We start from the raw sequence: 17,406 nt of genomic DNA on the forward strand, positions 1-17,406 counted from the left end.
GGTATTTTTGCTGATGTATCTTAGTTTGATGATTGTGTCGTTCATTCCTCTTCATCCCCACTGTGCCCCACCCCAGCCCCACCACAAATCCTCATCCCCATCACTATCAATAAAGACACATTTTCATTCTGAGTAAAGAAACAGATAATGCTAAAAAAAATTGATTTGGGAAATGTGACATCGAAGTTGAAACAAAAATGTTAGCTTTGAAGTAAGCAGACTTGGTTGTGTTCATATATTTGCACTGTTGGGTTTAAATTTTTTAGCAAGGCTCGGTTTTTATTCTGTAGAGTAAGCTGAGTGGTGAGTCCGCTGTAAGCAGCACTGTCGATCCAATGATCAACAAGCGCACCAAGGTTAAAACTGAGGTGGAGGGACCCCGGACTGTGTCTCCAGCAACCGAGGTGAGTAAATAAGAGCCTGTGTAAGTTGCATGTTTCCAGTGCTCAGTAAAACAAAGATTATAAGAGTCATCGAGTTACATTGAGTGCACAATGAGGAGACAGATCATTCGACCCATCTGGCCCATGCTGGTGTTTATGCTCCTCATGGGGGCCTCCTCCCGCATTACTTTATCTAATCCTACCAGCATATCGTTCTGTTCCTTTTCTCCCCATTTACTTAGCTAGATTATCTTTAAATGCATTCACCTCAACTATTCCATGTGGTAGTGAGTTCCACATTCTAACCGATCATTGGGTAAAGAAGTTCCTCCTGAATGTCCTACTGGATTTATTAGTGACTATCTCATATTCATGGCCTCTAGTTTTGGACTCCACCACATGTGTAAACATCTGCTCTAAGGCTACCCTATCAAAGCCTTTCATAATCTTAAAGACCTCAAGTCACACCTTAGCCTTCCCTTTTGTAGAGAAAAGAGCCCCAGCCTTTCCAGTTTTCCCTAATAAATATATCTGGCATTTTTCTTGTGAATCTTCTTTGCACTTTCTCCAATGCCTCTTAACATAACATTAAAGATAAGAACTAGTTTAGTCTGCCAGTGAATACTATCTGTACATCGTCTTATCTTCAAAGAACCCACATTATTGTTTCACCAATCCTTGCGTATGATTGGTACATTTACATCGGAGGGGAGAAGAATGTAACAGATAAAATACTTTGCCAATTCACGGAATTTCCACATTACTGGTGTGGCCACCATTTTGTTACTCACCCCAGCCATCCTTGGTGGAAGAGCTGACAAGCCACTTTAGAGAGCAATTAAGAGTCAACCCTATTGGTTTGAGACAAAAACAGAATTACCTGGAAAAACTCAGCAGGTCTGGCAGCATCGGCGGAGAAGAAAAGAGTTGACGTTTCGAGTCCTCATGACCCTTCGACAGAACTGTCGAAGGGTCATGAGGACTCGAAACGTCAACTCTTTTCTTCTCCGCCGATGCTGCCAGACCTGCTGAGTTTTTCCAGGTAATTCTGTTTTTGTTTTGGATTTCCAGCATCCGCAGTTTTTTTGTTTTTACCTATTGGTTTGAGACTGGACTCACACTATAGGTCAGACTGGGTAAGAGCAGCAGGTTTCCACCCCCTAAAGGACATTGGTGAACTGTAGTGTTTTTACAACAATTCAGCAGCTTCACACTCACTTTTGCTGATACCGAGCCCGGAATCTTCTGGTTGGCTTGAAGGGGCGGACCCCACTCGCCAACGCGTAAAATGACGCGTGGTGACGTTGGGCGTGTGTCCCGACGTCACTGCGCGACATTCCGATCTTCAGTTCGGCAGGCGTGCACCAGAGTCAGCTGTGTGCCTGCCGAACTGTCAAAGGCCTATCAAGGTCATCAAAATAGTAATTGAAATGATTAACAGGGCTGCCCGTCCAACTTTAAGGCTGGCGGGCAGGCGAAGAGCTCAGGCGGCCTTCACATTTTTCATGGAGCCTCATCCACAGGCGGGATGAGATTTCGTGAAGGGTTTATAAATGTAATAAAAAATGTTTATTAAAATTCATTGAAATGTCCCAGCTCATGTGACACTGTCACATGAAGGAACATGTCTGAATAATTTTTTTTTCCCTTTATTTCAATTTTTCATACCCAAACTAATCTCCCTGAGGCACAGAGCTGCCTCAGGGAGATTTCTGTACTCTTTTGTGTGCATGCGCATGCACAAAAGAGCGCAGGCCCCAACTCTCCCTCCTCCCCCTGCCCGTACAGGGAGCGCTCAGCACCTTCAGGTGCGTGTCACGCTGGGCGAGCCTTAATGGCCCGCCCATGTAAAATGGAGGCATGGAGCCAATCACAGGCGAAGGTGGGCTGCGCGCCCGCCCGCTCCCGCTCAGACCCTCGACAGGGAGAAAGTTCTCCCCCAACTTTTTATTTCCAGATCGTTAGAATTGAATTCAGTTTGAAATTCTCAAACTGTCAACATGGGATTTGAACTCACATTCACTGGATTAGTATTCCAGCCCTGGTCTAGCAATGTAACCACTACCTTACTGTACTCTCAAAAATGTACCACATCTTCGTCTTCATGGTCTGACACACTTTAAAAGGCCCATCAGTGGTAAAGTTGATATGCCGATGTTAACTTTCAGAGCAATTTATAAGTTAGAACGAAAAGGTCACGTGTGAATGACGTGACAGGAGCCATCGAGTGACTTACATCACTAGATTGCCTCTTATTGCCTGAAAGGTCAAAGTCTCAAAAGAACAAATTAAAATTGTGTGAGTGCAGACTCACGGATTTGGAGGTTAAACACCCTCAGAAACTTACATTACCCCCTGTCCAGATAAACGCTCATGCACTTTATATGGTGGTGCTGATGCTCCCATTACATTCTCTCTCCTCACCACCCACTCTTTCAGCTCATTTCTATCTCTCTACCTCTTGCCTGTGCCGTCAGCAAGGATTTTTGGGTCATCGGGAGGGCGCAGCGGACAGGCCCAGGAGCAGCTGGTAAACGGTCTGCCAGCCGCGATCGGCCCCCAGCCACGATTTCATGCTGGCTGGCCAATTAACGGCCAGCCAGCGTCAAACATGCTCTGAAAGGCCCGGCACCACCGGGGTATGGGGGCGGGGGTGGGGGTGGGGGGTGGGGGGGTGGGTGGGGGAGGGGGAGCACTGAAGTCTGCGCCTCAGGGAGCAGAAGAATTTTTGAATCAAAGATTTGGAAAATCTGAAAAAATGTACCTTCATAGGACTCTCTCACATAAACATGCAGGTAATCAAATTTACGTCAAAACATTTTTATTTTAATTTTTAATTAATGTTGGAAACCTCATCCTGCTCGTGGATGAGGTTTCCTCAGAAACGCAAAGGCCATCTGGCCGATTTGCCCGCCGGCCAACCATAAGGTTGGACGGGCAACAAAAATTTCCCTTAATTAATACTTTAATGGCCTTAATAGGCCTCTTAATTGCCGGTGAGCACTCTGCCGACTCTCATGTGTGCCCGCCGACCAAAATATCACCCTCTATTACGCCTGTGGGACGTAAAATTCTGCCCAATGTGTTGTTAACGATTTTACCCGCTCAATATCTGGAAAAGTACTGCTACTGAATCAAAAGTAGAGTATTGTCTGGGGTTAAAATGTTAAAATGTCATTTTATTGTAACTGCAAAAAAAATCGGTCATGGAAGTTAATCACATTCGAAAATTTCATTCAAAATATGAAAATTAAAACGTTGTTCATTTGCTAAGCACAAACAATACTGCATGTAAACAGGCCCCTCGGCCTTCATTTTGCTTCAGTAGACCCATTTAGCTAGAAAGGCTGGTTAACTCGGATCCTGGCAATGGCCTCGGTGTCGGGATATTTTGCAGCTTGTCATAGTTGCAGAGGGTTCTTCGTGAGAAAAGATGAATGGTAGTACCAGCCCGTGACAATGTCAGGCTGAGTCCCAGGCTCTTTCCTCAGTGCAACTCCAGGAGCCGTCTGCTGTGTAATGGAGAGTTACTAATGGGTTATTACCTCAGTGTTATAAAGTACTGCTCTGCAATCTCTCTGTCACTGGTCAAAGACAGGAAGATTTGATACAGTGAAGCCTTTAGTTCCTGATCTTCTGTCCGTCCTGATGTGTGAGAATTAGCAGCGAGATCAATTTATCTCCTTTCTTTTTAAACCATTTTTTATTGTAACTCTAAACTACAAGAAGTGTCCCTGCACTACATTTTAATGAAATATACAATACCTTGCTGTCACTAGGGCAACAAGGGCTTTGACTAATTCTTTGTTCTGCCTTAGTCCAGAGGTAGCTCCAGTCAGGCTTTGGCATGATGCATGGGGACGGCTATGTTTATAATCATCTGGGGCCAGGAAAATTGATGAAGATAGCATATCAGAGAAAGATAAACATGCTGAAGTCAGCACGTTCGGGGCAGGAGCCACATCTCACGAGTTTTAAGTTTAGATCGCGTCAACAGCAGCCAGCGCGAGACCTAAAGGCATCTCCAGCTGCGACGTGGGCAAACGCTAATGAGACAATTTTTAAAAAAACACACAGTGGGCATCTGAAAGGAATTAATATCTCAGCGGTAATGTGCATTCATTAGTACAAACAAATTGCTTGTGTGATCACATCCCCTTTTGGCTTCATTCGGAGGCCTTTGGGTTCCTCTGAGCTGGAGAGTAGTTAATGCCTTAATTCTGTCATTGAACCATAATTGCGCTCCACCCGGGCTGTGGTGACCGCACTGTTTGAGACAGGTTTTTGATCGACAAGGGAGCCCAAGGGTTACGGGCAGGGTTTGACATGGGGTGGGGGGCTGGGGGGGCGGTGCGGTGGTGCAGTGCAGTGAGTGGTGACAGGCAGGAAAGTGGAGTTAAAGCCACAATCAGATCAGCCATGACTATATTGAATAGCAGAGCAGGCTCAAGGGGCCGAATGGCCTACTCCGGCTCCTATTCCTTATGTTCTTAGCACTGCAGGTCCCACTGTCATTATTTTTTTAGGGCCTTGAGCCAGCCCCATGCGTCACGCCAAAGCCTGACTGGGATTGCCTCTGGACTAAAGCACAACAAGGAATTAGTCAAAGCCTATGCTGTCCCAGTGAGCCAAGTGTACCCAACCTGAGTCCAGTGGTTTGCAGTAATTCCGGAATTTCTGGGACAATGGGATTATTTTAAAATCCTGTCCATTCCTCTTCTCTTCTGAACTCAAACCAATGATGGATCTAACTTTCATTGCTCGAATCTTGTATTTTCATAAGGAATGGGAATTCCTGTTCTAGGCTGGGGTCAGGGCTGTGGGGGAGGAAAAGGGGTGAGGACAAGAATGGGAGAAATAGACAAGGTACTGAGTTAAGGCATTATTTGGGTGGAGAATAGGGTATGAAATTAGCTAACATCATATTTTTGGCCACGTGTGCACTTCCTAATGGTTGTTCATTGGGTGGGGGAGGGGGGGAGTGGCGAACCGTTGCCTAGCAACATGGCTGCCTTCTCCCATGGAGAAAGGTGTGCTCCATGGAGGAGATCTAAAGAAAGGTACATTAAAAAATAGAGCAAAAGAACATAATGGTTAAAAAAATACTGAAAGAAACAGAATAATTTGTTAATTTGGTTTCATTTGTGCGAGCATCTAAATGACTGCTAGAGAGATTAATTCAAATAACTTATATCTATCAGAGCATCAGAGGACCAGATGAATGCAGGACTGTTACAACTGCTGTTACATTTCATATAATGATGTCTCCATTTCCTCCTTTATTTATATAATTGTTCAGGATCGGTTGGCAGGGCTGACAGAGGTGAAGGATGATTTGGATAAAGATGATTGCAAACAGGAGCCGGAGGTCATTTACGAGACAGTGTGTCACTGGGAAGGGTGCAACAAAGAGTACGACACTCAGGAACAACTGGTGCATGTGAGTAAATCCAGAGCAAAGAGCTGGAAATCAGTTGGAGCACAGCGAGGCAACAGGTGTGGGTTTTGGGCATCACAAGATTTAATGCAGAACCATAGAATGGTTGCAGCACAGAAGGAGGCCATTTAGCCCATCAAGCCCATGCAGGCCATCTGCAAGAGCAATTTAGCTAGTTCCACTTCCCCACCCTTTTCCTGTAGCCCTGTAATTTTTCCCCTTTAGTTGATTATCCAACTCACTTTTGAAAGCCATGTTTGAATCTGCCCCCACCACTCATTTATTCCAGATCCTAACTAATGCCTGCATGAAAAGCTTTCTCCTCATGACGAGCTTGATCCTTTAATCAATCATTTTAAATGGGTGTCCCCCGGTTCTCGGCCCTTCAATCAAAGGGAACGGTTTCTCTCTCTGTACTCTGACTCTGACTAGATCCTTCATGATTTTGAACACCTCTATCAAATTTCCTCTCAATCTTCCCTTCTCTAAGGAGGACAGCCTCAGTTTCTCCCAGCTAGCTATCCAGGTAACTGGTATCCCCCATTCATGAAACTGTTTTTGTAAGTTTTTCTGCACCCTTTCTAAAACCTTCCCACCCTTCATAAAGTGAAAAGCTGGACACCATGTTCCAGTTGAGGCTGAACTGATGTTTTATAAAGGTTTGCTTTAATTCTCTATGCCTTTAGCTATTAAACCCCGGAATCCAGTGTGCTTTATTAACCATTTTCTCAATCACCTTCAACAAATTGTTCCCCTGCACCCCCACGAGATGTACGAATACACCTCTTGTCAACGTTTTAAGGAGCATGATGATGAAGTTTGGATGGTTGTCTCTATTTTCAGATGTTCTTCTGTAGTTGCAGCAACTCCACTTGTTCCACTGTGATTTAAACACGTTTAATTCTGCGTGATTGCTCGTGAAAGGAGGAAGGCAGACCTTGCATTCATATAGCACCTAAGGCGAACCACGGACATCCCAAATTGCTTTACGCACCTGGGGAAGAGTTTTCTGCTCACCGGGCAGGCGCACACCCGACTCGAACAAGCATAAAATGAGGCGCGATGGCGTCGGGCGAGCGTCCCGACATCGTTGCGCACTCGCGCAATATTTTGGTCGGCAGGCGCGCACAGGAGTTGGCAACGCGCCCGCTGACAATTAAAAGGCCTATTAAGGCCATTAACAATTTAAATTTTTCGCTGCCCGTCCAACCTTACGGTTGGCGAGCAGGCGAAAAGGCCGAGCGGCCTTTGCGTATTTTGCGAAACCTCATCCACGGGCAGGATGAGGTTTCGATCCGCCATTAAAATAAATAAAGCATTTTCATACTAATTTCTAACATGTCCCTGCTCCTGTGACGTGAGGGGACATGTTTTTTAACATCTTAAAACGCTTTATTTTTAATTTTTAAATCTTCATCCCCCTGAGGCAGCTCTGTGCCTCAGGGAGCTATTCCTGCGGGGCTGTACACCCGCCCTCCTCCCGCCCCACACAGGCAGCGCTGTAGCACACGTTTCACGCCGGGCGGGCCTTAATTGACCCACCAGCGTGAAATCGCGTTCCGGCCCCGATCATGGACGGCAGTCAGCTTCCTGACTGCTCCCACCCGATGAGGGCAAAATTCTTGCCCCTGAGTACTTCTGAAGTGTGATCATAGCTGCAATGTAGATAAATGCAGCAGCCATTCCGCACGCAACAAGACCCCCACTAGCAGCAATGAGATAAATGACTGGATCACCTGCTTTCGTGATGTTTGTGGAAGAAATAAATGCTGACCGCAACACCTTCCCTGCTGTTCTTTTGAGTACAGCAGCATTTTTCTGAGGGGGGGAGACGGGACCTCGGTTTAACATTTCATTTGAACAACAATAGCTCCAACTGACTTAGTGCTATGTTGAAGTGTCAGCCAAGATTATGCCCTCAAATCCTGGGGTGGCGCTTAGAATCCAAGACGTTCTGCTTCAGAGGCAGGAATGCTACCCAGGAGCTAAGCCCGACATCTTGCATGAGATCCACGCCACCTGTGTTTGTCTCAAGTTATTTGGCTGATTTCAATTCCACATTTGCTCTAATGGATTGCCCTTCCATTTTGTTCTGTAATTAGTTACTGCTGGGTATGAGCATTTATGTCTATAAAATTCCAGTATTTGGAAAGACCTAACATCTGATTCCACAAGCTAGTGTGTGTGTGCCTCCTGAGACAGGCCCAGAGAGCAGATGTCAGTCTTTTCATCCCCACCCCTCCCCCAACCACCCCCACCAAACACACCCACCCACCCACTGGGGAATCTGAACAAACACACACCTCTAGACTGACAGTGAACAGCCACAGACACCACTATGCCAATAGGGACTGCACACGGATTGTCTTTTACTGCTTCCCCCTGCTTCCACCCCCAAGATTGATTAGCCCACCAATACTGGCAGGGTAAGGAGATTATAGTCTCTCAGAATTTCACAGCACAGAAAGAGGTGATTTAGCCCGCTGGCTATCTGAAGGAACTATCCATTTATTCCCGAACCCTCCTGCTACGTTATCAGAAAATACAGATGTAACCCCACCTCCACCTCCAAGCGCTGGACATTCATTTAACAATTTTTTATTAAAATACAGACTCTGCTGTTCCAGATATCAACCACCAAGAAAACAGGAATTTTTACCCCAGAGCAATCAGCGTGTTGTCACATCTGCACGGACAAACATTGCTTCCTTTTCCCATGCATTTCTCTATTTGAAGTGCTCTCCTTAATCCAATTCATCAATTGATCCAAATAAGCTTGAAACAGGCTCAATTATATAAAATTTACAGCAAAAAAAGCAGATCATTTGGCCCAACATGGTGGTGTTAATGCTCCACATAAGCCACCTCCAACTTTACTTCATCTCATCCCATCAGTTTAACCTTTTATTTCTTTATCCAGTTCCCCTTTAAAGTGGACCTGATATTCACCTCAATCTGACCACGAGACAGCAAGTTCCATATTCTTACAATTCACTGAGTAAATTCGCTGAACTCCCTACTGGATTTATTAGGAACTAATTTATATTAATGTCTTCGACTTTTGCACTCCCCCAATAAGTGGAAACATCTTATCCGCATCTGCACCATCGAACCTTAGTGAAATAATGTCAGAGACCGCTAGCCGAACACTGCAGGCACACAACTGGAGCCTGATCTTATCCCCCCTGCAGTCTCCACATTGCATGGGATCCACTGCAGCAGTGAGTTTGAGAAAATTTACCTTAATTGCTATTAAAATTGGCCAATTTCTTCAGCTAGGATTTTACTCTCTTGACACTCTGCTGGGTATTAAGCCCTGTGTGGTCAGCCCTGAGTTCTTGCCACCAAGAAATTAGATACAGCCCCAGGAAATTAAACCTCAAAAAGCTGCCTTTCAGCATGATACGAGCAAGCTGTTGGGCGGTCTCTTCTTTATAACTTGTTTAATTTACTGCTTATTTTCCAGAACAATTGCATTAGCATTAACTTACTGCCTATGCTGTATGTTATTAAACATCCAACTTTTTGCCAAAACCTTCAGTTGTGAACCTGGAAGTGGATTTTTGCAGATCTGAATTCATTCATCCATACAAAATTAGCTGACCCAATAGCGAAAGGGCTCTGTGCAACCCCATTACTGGAATGTTGTGTCATGCACCCTGAGGTCTGATAAAACAGCGTCTCTGCTTATGGCTCCTTCTCAAGTAGGGAAACCATATAATGGTGGTTTTACTTCAGTTATGTGACACCCTTTCCTCTGCCAGCAACACAAAAGTCTGACCAGCTGGATCTGCAAGTTCGTGAATACTAAGGACCACAGAGGCAAAGCAAAGCATGGGCCTCCAATCAGTGTTTTCCTTTAAGGGGCCAAGCATATTTCAAGCAGGGAAAGCAGCACTCGTTAGTGATCTCCATTTGTACTCGACTAGAGCTCTAACCCAAAAACAGACTATCTGGTCATTAGCACATTGCTGTGGGAGCTTGCTGTGCACAAATTGGCATCCACATTTGCATATAATACAACAGCGGCTATGCTTCAGAAAAACGCTTCTTTGGCTGTGAAAGCTTTGGGATGTCCTAAGGCAGTGAAAGATGTATATCTTTATTCACAGCATAACAAGCTATCAACTACACAGAGCATGCCCTCTCCTAACTGGGATAGATCTTTTCTCCAAACCCCACCCTCCATATATGATGATTAATCCCAGTCTAGGCTTCAATTGGCACTAATTAAAGACAAATTAATCTAAATTGCATTTGTTTGGAGTAAGTCAATTGTTTACATATTATTTAGACGGAAAGTGGAGACAGATGTAAAGGGCACAGTAATAGCAGGGTACTTGAGGGGGAAAAAAGGTTTGTGTGGGTGGGAGTGGATAGAATTATCTGCCCAAACTGCAAGAGCAGTGGAAAAAATATGATCTCTAATTAATGGCCACCCTTCCCAGGACCCGTATTCATCATAAGCCCCTTCTTTCCTCCTGCCAAAGGCTTAAGCTGTTGACAGCAGGTGCATTTTATTGTGGAGTTCAGCTAATAGATGACATGCCTTCATTCAGCTTACTTGTTTTCTAAAGACCAGCGTCTACTTGAATACCAGGGATGTAGTGAAGCAAAGCAGAAGCAGCATGTGTTTCCCATTACCAACTTGTGTGTCAGTCTGCTGAGATGTGAGGGATTCGCCTTCAGAGACTTTCAAGCCATTGCCAGGACCACACTCCTTCAGTGCAGGAAGTCTACAGTGCAAGCTTGCCTCCCCTCCCTCTGCCGCACCCTTATCAACATTAATTAAACTAATTCAAATATGCTGTAGATCTGTGCAGGCCTGCTTGTACGTTGCCTTCAGTTTGTGCCCGGCGCCCTTCATAATTAGGCTGAAGTTTGGATTAAGGAGAGAAAAGACAAAATGATTCAGGTTTTGGTTTCAGTTTGTGCACAATGGCTCCATCTGAGCACTGACTATTTGAGGGAGGCAGCCTTAGTCATTTAACCTGCTGGGTTATAAATATTGCAGCATACGTCCCATTTTATTCTTCTCTGTCTATAGTAGGTTTATTTTTCAGTAAGCATTTGAGCCACTTAAATCTTTATCTCAGATATTGTCGTTTCTAAGGTTTCATTATTGGTTGCACTTCTCTTCTCTCCCATTTAAACCTTCCCTCTCTTTCAGAAAGAAATAATTGTAAAGCATTTGGGATCTTCATTTCCCAGTTTCATTGATCATAAACTCAAGGGCTCACTGGGTTTCTTAACTTCAAGCAACGTTTGTGCTCTTTTTGTCTGTCTCCCCAGTGTTCTCCTCCTCTGCAAGGGACTAACTTCTTTAGAGGCCCAGTTCTCATGAGCTTTTTTAGGCCCTGCTTTGCCTAGCAGTTACCATTTTCCGTGCATGATCATAGATCATGAGTGTTCTCAACCTATTTAACCACGGCAGGGGAATGTCATTTCCAAGCCTGATTCTGATTTGAACCCCAGCCAATGTCTATGCATGCAGATTTGCCCAGGACTTTCTAGAGTATTATCAGAAGTGGATGCCTTGGCTGAATGTTGAGGAGAATTTTAACACTCTCTGGTTGAATGGGTAATTTTCATCCATCAAACCGACTTAACTGCAGTGGACCAATTAATCTGAATATTTTAATGGCTAAAAATATTGTTCAACAATGCAAAGGTTAAAAGATAAAAGACACACCATTTTTATTCTGTGCAGAGGTCTGGTTGTTAAACCTGGAAAACTTGTTCTTACTGAAGTGCCTTCATAGCCACCTTCAATGTGTTTTCTCCCGCAGCACATTAACAACGAGCACATCCACGGTGAGAAGAAGGAGTTTGTTTGCCGGTGGCGGGACTGTTCTCGGGAACAGAAGCCGTTCAAGGCGCAATACATGCTAGTGGTGCACATGCGGCGACACACAGGAGAGAAACCACACAAGTGCACTGTAAGTTTATTAGCTGGAGTGGTGGAGGCACCTTGAGCAGACAAGAGTGGACTAGCAACATGAGGAATCTATCAATAACTTGGAGGGGGGTGGAATCTTGAGCAGTCAAGTGTTTAGTAGGAATGCAAATAGTTTTAATGCTCAGTTGTAATCTAGTGAAACACCGATGGTGACAGCCAGCCCTCATACACCATAACTTACAATGGCGCCATTTTGGTCTAGCTGATGGCACACAAAGATTGGTTTGATTACCAACACAAGGAGGCTTTATAAAGTCTGGATTTAGAGAATCAAACTACAAACTCATTCAAACAATGCGCTCTTTACCTCAGCAAAATGGCAGCTAGAGAGAATGGTGACTGTAGACCCAGACTTCCTACATACTTGTCACCACTGGGACAAACCGGCAGATCCTAGTCACAAGGAAACTGTTTCGTTTTTATGGATTTTTTTTTTTGCAATTGATTGATTGACCTAAACATTGGTAACAATGGGAATGACCTGTCTGCAATGATGAAATGCCAGTCTGGTATCTAGTTATGGCTCTTATTTCAGGTACACTTGTAAATATGATACGCACATTAGAATTCAAAATTCCACCCGTTTTATTTTAAAGTGAGGAACATGAAAAATAGGAACTTGAAAATAAAATAAATAGCTAGATGTTGGTGAGTTAGTAGATCACAGCCGACTCCTCTAGGTAACTTGATAGCACTTTTCAAGATCATCCATCAATACTTCAAGGCAATTTGGAGCAATAATAAACAAAAGAATTCACTGCAGAAGACAATCCTTTAACCTCTTGTTTGAACTGTCTAAGCACCCTTGCTACTCGTTTCAAATGTGCTAATTCCTTGCTTAGTAGAGCAGACAGAGGAATGTCATCGGCTAATATTGCCATCAAGAATGTCTAGGCCAGTGTTCCTGCTTTTTCTGTACGGTCTCTTTCTGTTCTCAAGTAATTATTTTTTTGGGATATGGGGTCAGGACAGAAATGCTCAGAGAGATCTGTGGCACTTTTACATGGTCAGGCCTAAACAAGACCCTGTGACAGTACTTGAGCCATTCTCCCGGATTGACACTTGCTCTGTCACAGCTCCTCAAGGATGAGGTCAAAGAGCCATTGGTAAAAGCAAAGGAGTCTCAATTTTAGTTTAAATGAGGACCTGATAACAGCTCGTGACCTCCCTGAAAATGTGGGCCAACAATACTATTGGGGTCTCCCAAGGTCAAGTTCAACAGAACGCCGTCAGCCTGGAGACTAATCCCATCCATAGTCGATGACACTCCTTCAGGATAAAGCGCTTGCTTAATGTGTTTAGTGCCTTGACACAGTTATTGCCATCAGAATAAACAGTGCAGAGACTGTCTCTCACTACCAAAGAGTATTTTTGGCAGAAATAGTGTTTGATTTAAAAATCAAGAAATAAAAGTGGTTGGAAATACACAGCAGGTCCTTAAGGAATAAAGGACATTTTGGTTGCAGATCTTTTGTGGAAATGTATTGAAGAATCCCTGTTGCAAATCTTAAAACAGCTTTTCTCTTCTCAGCTGCCAAGCTTTTACCTGCATTTCCGGTTTTGTAAATATAGTGGTGCTGAAGATTATCTTTACTAGAAAATTGAAGGAGCAAGTTCAAAGAATTTTTGCCAAATTGACCATTTGAGTGTGGATGCTTTCCCCTGGTTGGCTGTTGAGACAGACACTGGCATTTATTTTGTAAGGGAATTGGATAAATATTTCAAAGTTAAGAACAACTAAATATGTACTGGAACAGCTTGGCTAGGGGAGTGGCAAGTTGTGCTCCAGAACTTGCCGCACCCCTAGCCAAGCTGTTCCAGTACAGTTACAATACTGGCATCTACCCAGCTATGTGGAATATTGCCCATGTACGTCCTGTACACAAAAAGCAGGACAAGTCCAACCCAACCAATTACTGCCCCATCAGTCTATTCTACATCATCAGTAAAGTAATGGAAGAGGTCATCAACAGTGCTATCAATTGGCATTTGCTCAGCAATAACCTGCTCACTGACGCCCAGTTTGGGTTCTGCCAGGGCCACTCAGCTTCTGACCTCATTACAGCCTTGGTTCAAACATGGACAAAATAGCTGAACACCCGAGGTGGGATGAGAGTGACTGCCTTTGGTGTCAAGGGGCATTTGATAGAGTGTGGCATCAAGGAGCCCGAGCAAAATTGGAGTCAATGGGAATCAGGGGGAAAATTCTCCACTGGTTGGAGTCACACATAGCACAAAGGAAGATGGTTGTGGTTGTTGGAGGTCAGTCATCTGAGCTCCAGGACATCACTGCAGGAGTTCCTCAGGGTAGTGTCCTAGGCCCAACCATCTTTAGCTGCTTCATCAATGACCTTCCTTCCACCATAAGGTCAGAAGTGGGGATGTTCGCTGATGTTCAGCATCATTCACGACTCCTCAGATACTGAAGCAGTCCAATTTCAAATGCAGCAAAACTTGGACAATATCCAGGCTTGGACTGACAAGTGACAAGTAACATTCGTGCTACACAAGTGTCAGGCAATGACCATCTCCAACAAGAAAGAATCCAACCATCGCCCTTTGATGTTCAATGGCACTACCAACACTGAATCCCCCACTATCAGCATTCTGGGGGTTACCATTTACCAGAACTGAACTGGACTTGCCATATAAATACTGTGGCTACAAAAGCGGGTCAGAGGCTAGGAATTGTGCGACAAGTAACTCGCCTCCTGACTCCCAAAAGCCTGTCCACCATCTACAAGGCACAAGTCAGGAGTGTGATGTAATACTCCCCACTTGCCTGGATGAGTGCAGCTCCCACAAAACTTAAAAACTTGACACCATCCAGGACAAAGCAGCCTACTTGATTGGTACCACATCCACACTGTCTCCTTCCACCACCGATGCACAGTGGCAGCAGTGTGTACATCTACAAGATGCACTGCAGAAACTCACAAAGGCCCCTTAGACAGCACCTTCCAAACCCACAATCACTACCATCCAGAAGGACAGGGCAGCAGATAGATGGGAACACCACCACCTGGAAATTCCCCTCCGAGTCACTCACCATTCTGACTTGGAAATATATCGCCGTTCCTTCACTGTCGCTGGGTCAAAGTCCTGGAACTCCCTTCCTAACAGCACTGTGGGCGTACCTACACCAAATGGACTGCAGCGGTTCAAGAAGGCAGTTCACCACCACCTTCTCAAGGGCAATTCGGGATAGGCAATAAATGCTGACCCATCCAGCGAAGTCATTATCCCATGGATGAATACAAAAAGACATTGCTACTTTAAAGGTGCCATAGACATGCAAGTTGTTGTTTCATGTGCAAGTCTAGACAATGAGCTTCAGTAGAATATGGGAGCCTGAAATGCATCATATATGAGGCTAATCTGTTCCCTGCTCAACATCTATTTGGGGTACTGGACAGCCAGTGAAGGTGTAACCCCTCAGTAATGTCAATTGTGAAGCCCTGCTGTTGCCATAGACGAAATAAGCTAGTTTAGCAAAAGGGAGAATGCTCTTTACCATGGAAATGGCGAGCATTGATAATGGCAAATTTCCCTGCACCAGCGACGTATGTTAGTCTTTCACAAATTCACTGAATATACAGTGTTTGTTAAATATATGTCCTTAGGTGACAAAAACTGTTTTTCTGCTCTGATGTCTACACTTTTTTTAAAATAGAATGATGAATAAAAATGACAAAGAGCTGTAGCTCAGGGGAGGAAAAGCTATTGCACTTTAATTATTATTTCATGAAATTTTTACTCTGAAAGTAGAACAGTAGGTTTCATTTTTAAAACAACAAGAACACTTGCTACCTTGCAGAATGGTTAAAAGATTGATAGGATGTAGAAAGGTATATTAAAAAATGAAACCGCTTTGTTCCCAAATGTTTGGACTAAGGATTTTTAAGCACCAATTCAGTTGTTCAGTACAATGAACTTAATGTTTACCCATGGAGGGATTTGTAGCTATACATTCATGTTCCGTCCGCTCAGATTTCCTGTTCCTTTACCTGTAAATATTAGCACTTCAGTCATTTTGAGAAAAACATACTGTTGTGTTAGCAAGAGAGTAGATTTCTGTGCAGCTGACTATTTGAGAATAGTATCTTGTCAAAGTTGGAGGTTAATAGTAGCAGACTAATTATTAAGAGTGGCGTCTGAACACAGTGGTTTCAGAGGGATTGAAATCATGCTCTGTGACAAAAGTAATTATTTTGGCAAAGACGTTAGCCCATCTTGTTTTAAATGGGTTTGTTTTAATGGGTCGATTCAATCATTTCACCCCAGAAGGTCTAAAATTCAGATCATCTGACCTGCATTAAGAACGGTGCCAGAATGAGAAAATAAACTGCCCTCACCCACCAGGGACTTGGATGAACATTGCCTTGAAATTGCCAGGAGGGAGAGATTGATCTCCTCCGCCCCACAATTAAACTACTAAAAGTTAGATGGATATGCCATTGTCTGTCCCAATAGGCCACTGGGGAACAGGGAGGCAAAATGACCAGTAAAGCAGGGGAAACATAGCAACAGTAAAACAAGTGAATCTGTATTAAGGAACAGGTTTAACAAATTATAATAAATTTGGTCCATCTTTGTTGTGCTGACTCCAGCCCTTAATTTATGAATGAGATGTATTTTTCTTCTATACGGAATTGAATCTGCAGCTGGGAGGAGTAGGAGTGCTCCAGAGCTATCCCGAAAGTTGTTGTCAGCCTCTGCGTATACAGCCCTCCCCCCCCACCACCCACACTTTCCACAATTGGACCCTCCACACAAACGGATCTGACACCCCCTCATGATCAGAGTGCCCACATGAAATGATCCCCTGCACCATCAGACCCCACCCCTCGCGCATGATTGGAACCCTCCACACGCACCCCTCCTCCAACCCAACACCACCCCCACCCCCCAACAATTAGAAACCATCCCCCATGATTAGGCCTCTCGCCCCATGACTCAGATTGACTCCTCAACAATTGCTACCACCACCACCTTCCCCAATAACAATTGGACTCTCACCATCATCAGTGGAATTGGGCAGACCAATTTTGACCCTTCCAATTGGCAACGCCCCCCACCCTCCCCCCACCCCAACACTGCCGATTGACCTCACTCTGAATCACGCCCCTCTCCCGATTGCCCCCACTCCCGATCGTGCCCCTCTCTCTATCACGACTCTTATCATCAACACCCCCTCAAATCCCTGATCAGCCCTCCCCCACTATCGCTCAATATCCTTTTGCCAACCCCCCTACCCACTTCCACGAACGACACCCGGGCCGCTGCATGAATGGCACCCTGCCCCAGTTATATCCTCATAAAACCAGCAAGCTGCTTCCTGGTACCCAACTTCTGCCCATAGCCTGCTAGCAAGATGCCAATGATTCCGGGGCCCAATTTTGGGTGAGCCTCAGGCCTCTGGCTTGTGTTGCACATACTTAGCCTGCCACTTATGTTGAGCCTGAAAACTGGACCAAAACGAACCCCCAGCCCTGTGTCTTTTCAGACATATTTGTGTGTGTGAAATCCTCATGCAGTTTACACAATGGTGCCAGATTCAGTTCAGTGCGTCCATGGCATGCCAAGGATTGTTAAATGAAAACTAATTACAGCTTTTTAAAAATAAT

At 44.5% G+C, this 17,406-nt stretch overlaps 1 protein-coding gene across 12 annotated transcripts in view; it reads left to right on the plus strand.

Annotated features, from left to right (window-relative positions):
* Nucleotides 1-17,406, plus strand: part of gli2a (GLI family zinc finger 2a) — a 357,210-nt gene that overhangs the window by 305,532 nt on the left and 34,272 nt on the right. For all 12 annotated transcript variants that reach the window (XM_041200500.1, XM_041200501.1, XM_041200499.1 and 9 more), the window contains 3 exons: nt 291-404; nt 5,683-5,823; nt 11,610-11,759. In XM_041200500.1, coding sequence (XP_041056434.1) covers nt 291-404; nt 5,683-5,823; nt 11,610-11,759 — 405 coding nt within the window. The remainder of the gene's footprint in view (nt 1-290; nt 405-5,682; nt 5,824-11,609; nt 11,760-17,406) is intronic.

The sequence above is a fragment of the Carcharodon carcharias genome, chromosome 12 (genome assembly GCF_017639515.1).
Source record: "Carcharodon carcharias isolate sCarCar2 chromosome 12, sCarCar2.pri, whole genome shotgun sequence".
NCBI classification, from domain to species: domain Eukaryota; kingdom Metazoa; phylum Chordata; class Chondrichthyes; order Lamniformes; family Lamnidae; genus Carcharodon; species Carcharodon carcharias.